Here is a 15873-nt window from a genome sequence, read left to right as displayed (position 1 = left end):
AGTAGGCGGATGTCGGTGATACATCGCCCCCTGGTGGCCAGAGCGCTTAACTGCAACGTTTTCACACCTTTTGAACCAGCGCTCACCGAGGTTGAGTTACTGAAAACCAGTCATGTGACAGGAATACTGGATTACCTCATCGTGTGAACCAGATTACCTGTGAAGTGGGAGAAAATGCTTCAGGAACTTGTGACTCCATCAGGGTGGAAGTGAGAACAAATCAGTGAGCTTTCTGTTTCTGGGTTGAGGGTTTTATTATTCAGGGGGGAACATCAGAACGGTTACAGACAAAAGATGGAGGAGGTTCTTGCTTTTTTAAATCATAATAAATCTCTATTTTGCTCCTCAGGCCAGGCCAACGAGGAGGAACACCATCGCAGCCTCCACGTCGCTGGAGGATGAAGGTTCTGCCACAATACGTCGATGTTTGGGTTCGATGTCCGTCAGGAGTTTATTGACAGGAAAAGAGCTTCAACCGAAAAAACAGCCATGACGTCTTCGAGAAAATCCAAGGAGATGATGAGAAGGAGGTCGATGAGGGGATGAGCCAGTAGACGCTAACATACCTACAGGAAATTAAAATAGTCATGATGATGATGATGATCTGCTGCAGGTGAAGCTGTTTCATCCTCTGCAGGTAGGTAGATCACCTGTCCTCCTTCATACGGTCCCGACGTACGTCACCTTCTTCCCACACTTCTGCAGCGTTTCCTGGAGGACCTGCACATCCTTGTCGGACTCGATCCAAACCAGCTTCTTCTCCAGGTCGATCTGAAACTGCACGTCTAAGAGGAACACAGAGACACGCGTGAACGTCAGCAGCTGTGATGTCACATCCCTCTGACTTCCTGTTCGCCGTCTCACCTCCCAGCTTGTTGAGGACTCTGGTGACGGCGTTGGAACATCCCTCACAGGTCATCTCCACCTGGAACTCGTGTTTCTGTCGGACACAAGTGACAAACGTGCTGAGTCGTGGATCCAAAAGCATGCGGTCAATAACTGAAGATCACCTCCTGGGATCGACAGCAGCCCGACCACCAGGATGAGGTCAGAGGTCAGTTCCACCCGTCCACATCTCACTCAGATTAAGGCTTCCTTTTACCCTTTTACCCAGATTATGGTAGTTTGACACGGCATTACGTCGTTGGATCGAGACCCAACCTACCCGGATTAGATCAGCAGATAACCTGGATATCATTTCCTAATCTACACAGACTAAGGACCAAATGTGGGTCAATCATCTTCAATCTCAGACTATTTCGTCTCTTTAACGTGTTTTCCTGTTTTTTTCCACGTTATCACGTGGAGATGCATCACGTAACGATGACTGTTCTCCTGTGACGTCATAAAGCAGCAGCTCGCGTGTCTTTTATTAAATACATTTATTAACACATTTATTAATCAGAGCTGGCTTCATGTGGAGATAATTTCACACTATCACCAGGGTGACGGTAACAACAACAACAACAACAACAACAACAACAAACAACCGGTTCGTGGACGAGATGCAGTCATCGTTACAAGCGGATGCCAAAGTTAGCTTGCTAGCTGCTTATGCAGTAAATATTTATATTTTGTATTAAAACGAAACTAAAGTAAAAGTAAAATATCAGGATGTAACTTACGGGCATGTTGGAAGCTGTGTGGCGCAAACCAGCCGCGGACGTTCGCTGCTGACTGACTGCAACGCCGGAAGAACGACGGTCAGTGAACTTCCTGTTAAGCTAAACTCCGTGTGGCACAGCACCGGATTTCCGGTGAGAAAAAAAATTATATATTTATAAATGGATATATAATTATTTTTATTAGTATCATCAATATCTAAAATATTGAAATAAAAAAATAATTTTATTTGTGTCGAAATTGATTTTTTTTAAACTAAAAATACGTAGGGTTTTATTTTCTCGACAGGAAGTGTTGAACCAGCAACTCGTTTGTAGTTTCTCTTTACTTGGTTTCCGGGGGAGATTCGATCGTGAAGGAGTAAATAGAAGACAAATGCAAATTCAGAAGGAAGTATCACCAGAATCCGGTAAACATTCCTGTGCATAATTTCTTTCAAAATAAAAGTAGGGTAAGAAGCGACACCCCCATGACGTCATAATTAAATCATGGGAATCGGTGATGTTGCGTTCATATACATCAGAATATGGTTAATTATAGCTGGTTGGGACATTATTTGTGAAGCTGTCAAGTTTTACAATAACGTCTGTAATAATAATAATAACAACAACAATAATAATATAATCTAAAGCTCCGTTGATAGGTACATGATTGATCAGGTCAATAGTCACGATATCTATTCAATTCAATTCAATGCCCAAGGGGCAATTGAAGGCACATTAAGCAGTATTGGTACAAAAGGAAATGCAGAGTTCAAAGAGCAAAAATCAGACTCAATACACAGAAAACCAACACTAACACTAAAATACACAATAAAGAGAAATGCACAATATAAACCGTTATGTACAATGAGCTAATGAATATATTTTTAAAAATCACAGAAATTATGAAACTATAAAGATATTCGTTGGAAACGCTTCATATTGTGGCAGTATTATGTGTGTTGTTATAAACAGTGTAAACAGTGTAAACGTAACAGTGTAACCATAAATAGTGTGAACATAAACAGTGTAAACATGCTGTAATTACTATCGCCATTACTTGTGTAGAGGAGAGGGGCAGGGAATGCTGCAACCTGTTTTTCTGTCTTTAAAATGAATTTAATTTATTTAAATACGTTTAAAGCTCAGGTGGGTCCTGGGGGGGGGGGTGTCTGTATTAGGTATAGATCCAAAACTCATCCAGAAAGTGGGTCATTGTGTACCCCACACCCCGTTAAAAGTCAGTCAGGTGTAGGAGGGTGGAGGCCAGTAGGAAGTGTGGATGCTCGAAAAACCGCAGACATTTGAACGCAGCATGAATTTCCCATAAACGACATTTAAATGTATTTTCAGTCCGAATGGAAAAACACGATTAACAATACAAGTTATAACACCACTCAAAGTGACGCGTACAACTTGTCGGTATCTATGACAACAGCCCGCAGACGGCCCGAGACTCCTCGGCCTCTTGACGGTCACGTGGTCAGACTGCCGCGTCACGTGACCGACTCGTTCGCTCCCCGAGGCGTTGAATCGGTGCAGTGCTTCCGCGCTGTGATCTCACGGTGCTGGCATGAAAACAAGTCAGTAAACGGGTCGTAAAGGCCGCCAGAGAGCCGGGAAGGAGCGACGACACACGGCTCGACCGAGGTGGGTCACCGCGGGGGGGCCGCGGGTCGCGGCGCCGGAGCAGCTAGCTAGCCCGGACTAGCTTATTGCTTGTGATACGTTAGCAGAACCAGAGCAGCCGTGGACGCGGAGCCTCCTGGGGGGGGGGTCACCCTCAAATCACTCCGGGTCGTGTTTTTGTGAAAATTTATTCTCCACTTCTTTTCCCCCGGCCCCCGGAGGCGGGTTTGATTTCTCTCCCGGGGGGGGGCAGGCGTTCGTCTCCGGCTAGGAAGGTGATGGCAGCCGCGCGTCGGCTGGCCAGAGATTAGCTCCCATTTAACGGGATTAACTGGTTAGTCTGGTGACGTCACGTGGATTGAAGGAACACAGCACGACTGATCGAGTCCGACACACCCTGGAAAAACACGGGTCGTCTTTGTCATCTTATCTGGACACGAGGACCGGGTCCACACGACAACATCGACATTTCGATTGTGTGTGTGTGTGTGTGTGTGTGTGTGTGTGTGTGTGTGTGTGTGTGTGTGTGTGTGTGTGTGTTGGCGGGTTAGGAGACAAGACACTGCTGTGTGTTTGTTGCTGCAGGAGTCAGAGAGGAAGCAGAAGTTCTCCACCTCCATCAGGTCAGGGTTGTTGATGCTGCCGATCACCTGGTAATAACCTATAATCAATAGGTTGGTACAGCAAGGGTTAATGTGTTTTTTACTGCAGCCTCTGATTGGTCCAGCTGGTTCTTCTAGAGACTCTGTAACCAGATCCAGATCCTGGTTCCTGAGGAATCTGATCCCGTTCCTCACGGGAGCGTCATCTTCCTCGCAGATGGAGATGTTTCCTCCTGGATTCCTGATGCTTGATGGAATCCATCTGACCCGCTACATTCCGTAGGTTTTTGGTGTAGGGAGGGGGGTCCATCAGATTCATCTTCCTCCCCCAAGAAGGTCTGTTTCGGTTTCACAACGAGAGGATTAGAGATGCTTCTGGGATGAACGTTTAGTTTTGGTTCCTCTAGTCTGTGGGGTCTGTTCAGCTGCGTCATCAGGTTCTGGTAACGAGGAGGAAGTGGCGCTCGGTTCACGATTCCTGTGGGAACTACTTCCTGTTCTGTAACGCCAGGGATTGGATCCTGTCTTATTAATTCAGTCTGTTTGTGTGTGAACGTTTCAGGTTGCTTCTCCTGCAGGAGGAACCCATCATCACCCTCTTTGTTCATCTGTGTGTGTTTTCCTGGTAGCTTTCAATGCGAGACTCCCTGACCCCCCAGGATTACGATCTCTGAGGCTGGAAACGACGATCCCGTCGCGCCCCCACCCTCCTTTCCGGAGTGCTTGACGCCGCGTCATGTCCTCCAGCGATCTCGACATCCCAGGAGAAGGTAACGCTAACGTTTCTGTTTGATCCGTTCCGGGTCGGGTTCCTCACAAACCAAACCAGCGAACCCGGCGTCACCACAGGGCGTCGCTCGCCAGCACAGCACAGATTTCTGATGATGTCATCTCTCCAACACCCATCATAAAAACTGGAACGTTTTAGGACTCCGCCCATAAAACGTGATGTCATTTATATCAAAACATCCAATCATCCCGGCGTCTGTATTTCCATTCACTGACGATTGTGTTGTTTTGGGGTTTTTTAAAAACTTTGTGACTTTGACTCGGTCGTTGCCGTGGCGATGTACGGCTGAGAGACGCTGGAGCCTTAAGGAAAAGCTGATCTTTACTTTCACTCAGGTGTTAGTTTTGGCTTTGCCATGAGACGTTCCGCCTCGTCTTTGCTGCGTATAAACACATGTCAGAGGAGTCACCGCAGGGTTAACGTGCAGAAACGCCTTGATCAAATACACTCAAGGCAAATTCAGCTGACTCTGTCTTTTTATTGCTCTTTAAATTAAAAAAAATAATCTGGTGGATGTAGAGAAAATGTCCCGTCTGATTAGCAGGAAGTTGGGAAGTGGAACCCGGACGACACCGGCCGGAGTCGTTTAGAGGAACGTCCAAAAAAATTGAAATGCTGCGGACGAAATTTTTTAAAAAACGGACTCGTCCACCAGAGAAGCGTTACTCATAAAAGCCCCCGTCGTCCAATCACTGCACCCCCCGTAGTCCTGTCACTAGAGAGGAAGGACATTCCGATTGGGACATTCCAGCAAATGCTCTCACGCAACAATGTGTGCGTTGACACAGACCGGGCCTGGGGGGCCGTGGTGACACGAGATCTGCACACACAGTCTTATTTAAACACGGATTCATCATTTTATTTGCTTTTTGATAAACTAACTTGTCTCACATGCAACGAATCAACGACATTTGATCTTATTTCTTTAAAGCAGTACTGGGGTCGCTCATTTTTAGCCGTTGAAGAGCGTCCCTGAAGGTTTGAGTGTTCTGATTGGCCACTGGTTCTCTCTCCAACAGTAGAAACACCTTTAGAGACAATAATACATATGTTATGAAATCCTGTCTAATGAGATCCACTCTAATATAATTTTATGTAATATAATCTCATGTAGTACAATCTAATGTAATCCAGTCTAGTGTAATCCAGTCTAATGTAATCCAGTTTTATGTGATCCAGTCTCATGTAATCCAGTCTAATATAATACAGTCTAATGTGATGCAATCTAATGGAATCCAGTCTAATGGAATCCAGCCTCATGCATTTCAGTTTCATGTATTGAAGTCTAATGTAATCCAGTCTAATGGAATCCATTCTGTTTACAAAAATGAATTCCATTTTCATTGTCTCTTTTAAAAAGTGAACACAGTCAACTTTTATTAAAAGTATTTAGTTTTTTTATCCTTGATCAGGTTTTTGTTCATTCATTAAATACTCAGTTATTTACTCGTACTCAGAGTGTTCAGTAAATACTCCGACTACGGGTCCAGATATCTGTGTTGAAACCAGATTAATATATTTGCACTGCTGTTGAACTGTCCAGATGTGTGTGCAGAATAATATGTGGTCCTGTGATGACGGGGCAGAGATCTGATTGGTTCAGATGCTGAGCGGTCCGTAATAAACAGTTATAAGATTAGATAAAATAAGATATACAATTAGCAGCAGCATTCATCAAACCAAAAAAAACAGGGAGAATATATGTATGTATATGTGTGTGTGTGTGTGTTTGTGTGTGTGTGTGTGTGTGTGTGTGTGTGTGTGTATATATATATGTATATATATATAAAATATAAAGTGAGTGTGTACTCCTGTCTTCCTGTCAGTCACCTGCTCAGGTGTCAGTTATCGGTGTATTTACTGATCAGACGCTGAAGGTGCTGCTCAGGTGACTCAGGTGTCAGGTAACCTCCTCCGGTCCAACCCACTGCTCAGGATCAGGGAGTGGGATCAGTCAGACACACACACCAGCCTCTCTCCTCAGCCAGTTCCTCTCTCTCACTCCCACTGAGAGCTCCGTGAGGAACCTCACCTCCCCCCCGTCTCCCCCTCCTCAGGTTCCTTCTTCACCGACCAGCATCCTTCAGAAATGGATGCTCTCTGCCCTCCACCCCCTGGACCCTCCAGACCCCAGCGGCACTATGAGAGGATGGGGGAGCGGACAGGAACCTCGTAAGCCTCCTCACACGTAACTGGCTGTAGAATTCTCTGGGTGCGTTCTGATTGGCTGTTCCCTCTCCAGGTTCTGTCAGACCCTCATCCACCTGCTGAAGGGTAACATCGGTACCGGCCTGCTGGGTCTGCCTCTGGCCGTGAAGAACGCAGGCCTGTTGGTGAGTGCTCAGGTCACGTGACTCCTCGTGTCACATGACAACACATTCAAAACTGAAACCCCACAGACAATACTCAGCTTCAATTCCTGTTGTTGGTGGAAAATTACTGAGGTCTCCGTTTGGCAGGTGCAGCGGATTTTTTTAGGATGATTAAGAAGCTGCATGTGATCTATTAATGGAGCCGATATCTGCAGACCGATGTTTGTCTTTCAAATTGCCCAGGGAAAAGCCACACACACAAACACACACACACTCAACCAGAGTTCAGCTCTGAGCTCGAGTCACTGCAGTCCAGGAGTCAGTTTGCTCAGTGAAGCTTTTGATTGGCTGTTCTGGCTTCTGTTTGCATGGTTCACGTCCAGCATTGGTTAGTTATGTTGGGAGAGCTGGGAGCCCAGACTGGTCTGGCTGTGTCAGAATAAACAAATGAGTTATACCATAAATGAACACACACAGACACACCTTAATGGTTAACTGTGTTAACTGCTAACCTGATGTCAGACTGCCAGGCTTAAGATATGAACTGTTTGGTTTTCTAAATTATATCATTGCGGCTATTAAAGTTATTTGAGCTGCACACAGGATGTGAGAGAAGACGATGCAGAAGACGGGGTTCGATGGAGGCTTCTGATTGGCTGTGGCGACCCCTGAAGGGAAAAGCCCAAAGGAAAAGAAAAAGAACTGCAAACAGAAACGATTTAGTTATTCTGACTGAAACTGTAATAACTGATATATGAACTAAGCTATGCTAACTACTATACTAAGTATTATACTATCTGTACTATAATATATCAGCGGTATAATGATAACTATAATACTTATTAGCTATACTATCTGCGGTACTAACCATATAATAGTAACCATACTAATATACTTTACAAACTACTATATTAATAATATATAACTGTACTATATTAACTAATATTATAATATGCTATCTGTTCTATACTACTTGTTGTATAGTAACAACTATAGTAACTAAACTAAAAATAAATATACTGACTGTAATAAGTATGATATACAAACTATACTAGACAAACTACTATACTAACTATATTAACTATTTTATACTAACTACACTGTTCTATCTGTATAATATGGTAGAGTCTATACTACACTACATATTTTATGCAAACTACAATATAACTATACTAACTACCACACTAACTATATTATACTAACTGTACTACTAATACTGTACTTCACTAACTAGTCTATAATACCTTCACTATACTAACTATATTTTAGTAACTATACTAAATCTACTACACTACATGTACTCTAGTAACTAATATTTACTTCACCATACTAACTGTTCTATACTATTATTCTAACTACACCATACTAACTATACTACACTACCTGTATTGTACTAACTGTATTATATTTACTACACTGTACCAATTGTACTATTGTAACTACCCCGTACTAACTACCCTACCTGGGGCTAAGTACTGACGGAGGCTCCTCCCCCACAGGTGGGGCCCATCAGCCTGCTGGTCATGGGGCTCATCGCCATCCACTGCATGCGGCTGCTGGTTCGCTGCGCCAACCACCTCTGTGGACGGTGAGTCCAGCGTCTGCCCCCTCCCCCCCGCAGCAGGTCTTCATGCAGGCCTCGTGTCCCACAATGGCGTGCAGCTTGCGCCCTGAAGCCGTGATAGTCCCCGCCCCTTCCTGTTGACTGTTTGCCTATCGGGAGCGTTCAGCTGCACAAACAGTTCGGTGTCCGGCGGTTGGAGGCGTCTGCCCCCGGCCGGTCCTGAGTAAACAGAGAGGTGTCAGTGTCGCGTGTGTGTGTGTGTGTGTGCGTGTGTGCGTGTGTGTGTGTGTGTGTGTGTGTGTGTGTGTAACAACTTTTACTCTGTCCCGTCCAGGATGGACAGACCCTCCATGACTTACGGCGAAGCAATGCAGTATGGGATGGAAAACGTTTCCTGGCTGAGGAGGCACTCCCACTGTGGAAAGTGAGTTACCTGAGAAGCACAGGTGTTAGCAGGCACAGGTGTTAGCAGGCACAGGTGTTAGCAGGCACAGGTGTTAGTAGGCACAGGTGTTAGCAGGCACAGGTGTTAGCAGACACAGGTGTTAGCAGGCACAGGTGTTAGCAGGCACAGGTGTTAGCAGACACAGGTGTTAGTAGGCACAGGTGTTAGCAGGCACAGGTGTTAGCAGGCACAGGTGTTAGCAGACACAGGTGTTAGTAGGCACAGGTGTTAGCAGGCACAGGTGTTAGCAGGCAAGGTGTTAGCAGGCACAGGTGTTAGCAGGCACAGGTGTTAGCAGGCACAGGTGTTAGCAGGCAAGGTGTTAGCAGGCACAGGTGTTAGCAGGCACAGGTGTTAGCAGGCACAGGTGTGACTGACTTCAGTCTCCTCCTCCCAGACAGACGGTGAACCTGTTCCTCATCATCACTCAGCTCGGTTTCTGCTGCGTCTACTTCGTCTTCCTCAGTGACAACATCAAGCAAGTGCGTGCGCGCACGCACACACACACACACACACACACACACACACACACACCTCTGTCAGACGTGTCGACACGTTACAGTCGTGTTCTGGACTTTGAGCTGCTGTGATTGACGCGCATCACATGACAGAACCGGTACCCATGACCCCGCCGGTGTCTCCTGTAAACATGGACTTTCTCCTGGGGGGAGGGAGGGGTCGTGGTAATGTTTGATTTGTAGTACCCTTCCTCACCACTAGGTGGGGGTGTCCGCCTGCAGTGGTGAAGCATCAGCGTCTGAAATGAAACCAACTTTTTACAAACATGATTTTCAGATTTCAAATTTAATATTGATCTTTTGAAATTTCTTCTGTTGTGATTTGATTAACAATCAACACACGATCAATAGTCGATTTGCCCCTAACCGGGTGGTTTCTGCTCCAGGTGGTGGAGTCCGCCAACGCCACCACCTTCAACTGCCAGAACGCCACCAACCAGACGGCCGTCCTGGTCCCGAGCTTCGACTCGCGCCTCTACATGCTCTGCTTCCTGCCGCCCTTCATCCTGCTCGTCTTCATCCCCAACCTCAAGTACCTGGCGCCCATGTCTCTGATCGCCAACCTGGTGATGAGCGCCAGCCTGGTCCTGATCTACATCTATTCCATCATGGTAAGGGTCGAAGGTCACCACATACTACTTCCTGGTGCTGATGGAGAACCCAGGCTAGCTTCCTCCAGGTTTTCCATCATGCAGGTTCTGCCCCTTCTAGAGGTTTTATTTTATAAATTAATTTAGTTTGTTAACAATTACATTAATTCTACAAAGTTGGGGGGCTGGAAAGCAAGGCTTAAAGGGCCGCAGTTTGCCCATGCCTGGTTTAGTCTGTCCAACCATTCGTTCATTCTTGGCCTGTGATTGGTTTTCTGGTTCTGTTCGCTCTTCCTTCACATATTTAAATTTGGAACCTGATCAGATGCTGCGTGCTGATTGGCTGTGTGTCTTTTCTACCTCTAGGGATGAATAAATAGGTTCTAAAAGAGTAAAGTTGTTAATAAACCTCCACTGAAGGACGTTTGATCGATAGCCGATCCTGAATACGTTGACGATCCAACAGCAGACGGCTTCTGACGGATGAACGAATGAATAACGTGCTTCACTTTCGTTGCCCCTCCCCCCTGCAGAACATCAGGTACCCCATCGACCTTCCGAAGGTGGGCCGGGGTAAAGACTACCCTCTGTTCTTTGGGACGGCCATCTTCGCCTTCGAAGGGATCGGAGTGGTACGTGTGTGGCAGTCACGTCTGAAGCTACCCTCCAGGGTAAACCGGGGTTAGCTTTCAGTCGTTCATGAGACTCGGTCTGGATCTGTAGGTTCTTCCTCTGGAGAACAAGATGCAGAAGCCCCACACCTTCATCCCGGCGCTCTACCTGGGGATGAGCATCGTCACCTTCCTCTACATCAGCCTTGGCACCATCGGCTACATGTGCTTCAAGGAGCACATCAGCGGGAGCATCACCCTCAACCTGCCCAACTGCTGGTGAGGCGCTAACGCTAGCACGTCTCACCTGAACAAACACCTGGTCACGCGCTGTCGCTAATGCCAGCGCGGTTTGTGCCCGTTTCCAGGACCTACCAGGCCGTGAAGCTGCTCTACTGCTTCGGGATCTTCATCACCTTCGCGCTGCAGTTCTACGTTCCCGCTGAGATCCTCCTCCCGTCGCTCGTGGCCCGCGTGGCGGAGCGCTGGAAAAAAGCCGTGGACCTGCTGCTGCGGGTGTTGCTGGTCGTCTTCACGTGTAAGTGGAAACCCGTCCGCCCAGTGGGGGGGTGTTTCTGTCGGACGGAGCGCTTCCTGTTCACCGCAGGAAGTCTGTGCGTCACGCGCGCTTCGACAGATTAACAGTTCGGCGGCGTCCAGCCTCTCCGTCTCATCGCCGCCTTGTTCCCTCAGTCTGTTGATTCGGTTAGCGGAGCGCCGAGCGCCTCGGGATCTTCATTAGCTTTATTAGCTGTGATGTTAGCCTGCAGAGCATTATGCAGATGACATCAAACGGCGTGTAGGTTTCTGCACACGCATGTAGATAAGCATATAAAGGGGAATACATGCATACCAGCGCCCCTTCATGTCTGCGCGTCATTTGCATGGCGGCTTCGTTGCATCGAGAGCGGATAACAAAAGGCTCACCTCCTGCGGGACCCGCTGATGCTCGCCTGAACGGCGGCGGCGAGGGATCGCGGGAGGAGGCACGTTCCTCTGATTTGTTCACGGCTGCGAGCAGGAGATTGCTCCCGGTTCCCGATCTGAATGCGAAATGAGACGGAAGCGGCGCCGCCTCCTCCGAGGCGGTTAGAGCCAATCAGGAAGAGAATTCCTCCGAGACCGCCGGCCTCGGAAACGAGGAGTCGATGTCGGCTCTCCGGCTGTCCAGCCGGCGCCAGGGGCTTCGATTGTCGTTGTTGCGTTTTAGCGATGGGAGTTTGCTTCCGTTAGGGTGATCACAGTGTTGATGTTAAGCCCCGCCCCCGAGCGTTTTTTGAGGCTAAAAAAAAACAAGAAACATCTCAAACTAAGAGGAGAAACGACCTTCAGACGAGAGGCGTCTGAAGGTCGTATCTCCCTCCAAGAGGAGGGGCAGACTCCAGAGGTGGGAGTGGCTTAAGAGTTTGGAAGCCACGCCTTTGGGAGCCGTGACCGTTTCCATGGTTTCAGAGTTGATCACATCTCATTTTGTCTCATCAGTCCTGGCTGGTCGCGTCCGTCCTGTCTCATTTGTGTCCCCTTGTTTTAACTCGTCTTATTTAACTCACTAAATCTCGTCTGTTGTATCTTTTCAGACCTCAATTTTATCTCATCGGTCCTATTTGGTCTCATCCAACCTATTTCATTGTAATTATCTCATCTTACTTTACCTCATCTTGTTTTGTCTCATTTTTCCTCGTCTTGTTTTATCTCATTTTCTCTCATCTCATTTCTCTCATCCCTGGAGGCCTCTCCATTAGATTTTGTTGTTGTTTTTTTCAGAGAGGTGACAGGTTACCGTGGTACCCCTGTGTGTTGTTGTAAACATTCCTGTGATTTATTCCTGTTTACTATAATCAACACGTTGACGGATGAGGGGGACGCCCCGCCTCTAGTCCTCGGGCGTCGGCTCGCCGATGAGAATCACAATCGGAGATGAACTTTCTCATCTTGCCCGTGATTGCTGGGCCTGAGGCCCACCTTTGGTGATGTTCTGAATGCACGTTAGTGATTCCAGAATAATAGTTTGAGAGCAGATTGTTATGGATTTATTCATGAAGCTCACTGGAACGCCGTCCATCACAGCCTTTAATCTACAGCAATTATTCCCCACCGTTGTCGTCTTCGCTGCACAAACAGTTTCTGCAATTCTGCCCTGGAGGTGGTTCTGCCTCCTGTTAGCTGATCCTAAGCCCGCGCAGACATAGAACCCGGCGTCCGATGGAGGGTAAACCTCGATTCTGAGAACCAAGCGGTGAAACGGCGTGTGTGTCCTGGTGTTCTGAGAACTTCATTGAGAAGGTGAGAATCAGGAAACACCTTCAGGAAACCAGTCCGAACCAAAAAGGAAACAAGAACACGGTTATACACCAGGTGTGGGAACTCCAAGGTGTGGGTTGTCATGGAAACACACAGCCCTTGTGACAGCATCACCACATCCATCTCCATGACAACGGGCTGTCGGCATGACAACTCCTGAAAAACCAAGTCGTGGTCACAGCAGACCGTTACTCTGCAGGCCCCGCCCCGTTATTCTGTTACACTCGGGTTCTCATTGGTTTTCGTTGTTTCTCATTGATTCTCATCAGTCCTCATTGGTTCTCGTTGGTTCTCAATGATTCTCACTTGTTCTCTTTGATTCTCATTGGTTCTCATAAGTTGTCATTGGATCTCATTGGCCCTTGTTGATTCTCATTGATCCTCATAGAATTTCTTTGGTTCTTACTGCTTTTCATTGGTCCTCATAGATTCTCATTGGCCTTCATCAGTCCTCATTGATTCTCATCAGTCCTCATTGATTCTCATCAGTCCTCATTGATTCTCATCAGTCCTCATTGATTCTCATTAGTCCTCATTGATTCCCATTGATTCTCATTGCTCCATCACACTAATCATCTCTTGTTGATCTCGTCTCCTCAGGCGCCCTCGCCATCCTGATCCCCGAGCTGGACCTCGTCATCTCATTGGTCGGCTCAGTGAGCAGCAGCTTCCTGGCGTTGATCTTCCCCCCCATCCTGGAGATCATGACGTTCCACAGGGAGGGCATGTCGCCGCTGGTGATCCTCAAGAACGTCCTGATCAGCCTGGTGGGCTTCGTGGGCTTCGTCACGGGAACCTACATTGCCTTCGAGCAGATCGTCGCCCGGAACGCGCTGCGGGCGACCGACTCGTCCTCCGCCGTCCACTGAGGACGCCAACGGACCCCCGGCGGGCGGACGCCGCGCCACCGCCGCCCCCAGTTCACGTTTAATTTCTTTCTCTTTGCTGCTGTCGGAGGCGCCGCCCGTTTTGATGCCTCCTTCGCCGTCACGCAGCCTGAGGACCGCACACGACTACGGCAAAGTATTAGGGACACTTTTAGGGAAAAAAGGCAATTTGAGATTAGATTTTAAGAAAAAAAAAGTTACTTGCTTGTAAATTACAGCTTTACTTAACATGTTTAAAAAAATTTTTTTTAAATGTTGCATAATTTCCTGCTCTGACTCCGCCCTCTTGTCTGCTATTGGTGCAATTTTGAATCCAAGAGGAACTCGATCATTCCATCGGTTCTAACGGTTCCAGTGGGTTTTCATTGTTTGAATCTGATTTCGCCGTCTCTGGCGTCCAACTACCTCACAAAACCGGCATCGACCCCGGGCTTCTGATGGGCGTGGCTTCTGCCGTAAAGCCACCAGCGTGGCGCCACACGACACCTTCCTGTTGCACTTTAATTTATGCCTTATTCAGCCGAACGGTGACATCAACATCCACGTCGTACGACGACGCTGTCGTTAGGAACGGCTTTTAGGTTCCGAGGATTCACCATCACGATAATCATGTGTTGAAATCACAAAATCACCTGAAATCAGGCTGAAATCATCCAATCAGAAGCAGCGGGACGATTAATAATAATAAGGGTGTTAATTTGGGATCCGTCGGATCAAACTGCTCGTCATTTCGTCGTCTTTAAACTTTTTTTTTTTTTTTTGGATCTTTGAAATGTATTTTTATTTTTTATTGTATTTGCAAATTGAACAGTTGGGATATTTTTTTTATTCGGTATTGTGCACTTTTAACGGTCCTCACAGATTAACCTTATTCCTGTTTGTATTATGATGTAAATGTGACCTGGAGCAGCTGTTGTGGGGGGGGGGGTTCCTCCCCCAGCAGGAACAGAACCTCTCCGCTCTGCCGCTGTTTTGTTCTCCTTGAAACTATAATCAGAGGAAGGGATTGGAACCGTTCTCCTCCTGTCGTCATGAGATGGACACGTGAAGAGGAGGAGGTGTTGGTTTTCATCCTGTCATTCCTGTTCACAACTGTCTGTTTTTTGGATGTTAAATTGTTCAACATTTTTCTTTGATTTGATTGCAATTTCAAAAAAATTTCATTTTTTTTTGTTCCTTAAAGCAAAATGTAAAAAAAAAAAAAAAATGTTTTCACTTGTTGAGACCCGATGTTTTCAACCAAAGTGAAACCCGTCATATTTTATCATTTATTCTAAATTAAAATTTCGTGAAACTACCGTCATGGTTTGAGAACGTTCTGAGTGTCATGTATTTTCAGGGCAAATGAAATCTAGCATCAAACCAGGTTGATCTGGACTTCCGGTAAAGGTACCTGGTTTGAGGTTAGCTCCGCCCCCTTCGCTGCCTCACACCTGAACATAGAAACAAGGTGGAACTGGAAGGTTTAGACTGGTGAAGTGCTGGTTTCACGATTTATGAAGTGTACTAGAGTGATGACATCATCATTAGTGATAATGACAGGGAGAGCTTGTTCTGGTGCACGGTCGACCAATCAGGAGCAGATCTGAGCAGAGAAGGGCGTGGCAAAGAGTCCAGTGATGCACCAATCGGAGCAGAGCAACCGAGCTCAACGGCCAGAGGAAGCAAGGAGAGACCCGAGAGATGAACCAGGGAACCGGAAAACGTCATCAGGTCTGGTCCGGTTGAGACGCCGTCACATTAATGACGTCATGGTGACAGAAACGATCACGTGTGAACACAAAACAAATGAAGGTAAAATTTGCATAAATGTATTTCCGGTGGCGGTGATGTTTCCACTGACGTCAGTAATGATGGATGACTGGTTCCTGTTCAGATACACCTGGGGGGGGCGTTGGACCACCAGCTTTATTCAGGAGACCCCAGGTGAGAGAAGGGGGGGGGGGGGTCGGTCACACGGAGCCGCTGCCTCGTTGGATCATTGGAGCTACCAGGAAGCGGCGCACCGACCGTGGATGAC

At 47.1% G+C, this 15873-nt stretch overlaps 2 protein-coding genes across 6 annotated transcripts; one reads left to right on the top strand and one right to left on the bottom strand.

Annotated features, from left to right (window-relative positions):
* Window positions 1-240: 240 nt before the first annotated feature.
* Window positions 241-1740, bottom strand: atox1 (antioxidant 1 copper chaperone). Its single transcript, XM_068325069.1, has 4 exons — window positions 1626-1740; window positions 865-940; window positions 651-785; window positions 241-566 (listed from the first exon to the last, which is right to left on the bottom strand). The coding sequence occupies exons 1-3, from the start codon at window positions 1629-1631 to the stop codon at window positions 661-663; spliced, it is 207 nt and encodes a 68-aa protein (XP_068181170.1). The 5' UTR covers window positions 1632-1740; the 3' UTR covers window positions 241-566; window positions 651-660.
* On the top strand, window positions 918-15152 carry slc36a1 (solute carrier family 36 member 1). 5 transcript variants are annotated; one of them, XM_068325061.1, is made up of 13 exons: window positions 3322-3856; window positions 3945-4114; window positions 4465-4605; window positions 6683-6797; window positions 6868-6958; window positions 8437-8525; window positions 8836-8925; window positions 9344-9428; window positions 9851-10075; window positions 10588-10686; window positions 10778-10944; window positions 11034-11203; window positions 13567-15152. In XM_068325061.1, exons 3-13 carry the CDS (start codon window positions 4572-4574, stop codon window positions 13833-13835), a joined length of 1434 nt encoding a protein of 477 aa, XP_068181162.1. In that variant the 5' UTR covers window positions 3322-3856; window positions 3945-4114; window positions 4465-4571; the 3' UTR covers window positions 13836-15152. The 5 variants fall into 5 exon arrangements, with proteins under 5 accessions (XP_068181163.1, XP_068181161.1, XP_068181162.1 ...); XM_068325062.1 differs by lacking the exons at window positions 3322-3856; window positions 3945-4114 and adding an exon at window positions 918-1054; XM_068325060.1 differs by lacking the exons at window positions 3322-3856; window positions 3945-4114 and adding an exon at window positions 3094-3254.
* The last annotated feature ends 721 nt before the right edge of the window (window positions 15153-15873 follow it).

The sequence above is a fragment of the Antennarius striatus genome, chromosome 10 (assembly GCF_040054535.1).
Source record: "Antennarius striatus isolate MH-2024 chromosome 10, ASM4005453v1, whole genome shotgun sequence".
In the NCBI taxonomy this organism is placed as follows: Eukaryota; Metazoa; Chordata; class Actinopteri; order Lophiiformes; family Antennariidae; genus Antennarius; species Antennarius striatus.
The sequence above is the reverse complement of the archived record's forward strand: the minus strand, read 5'-3'. Positions and strand labels throughout refer to the sequence as shown.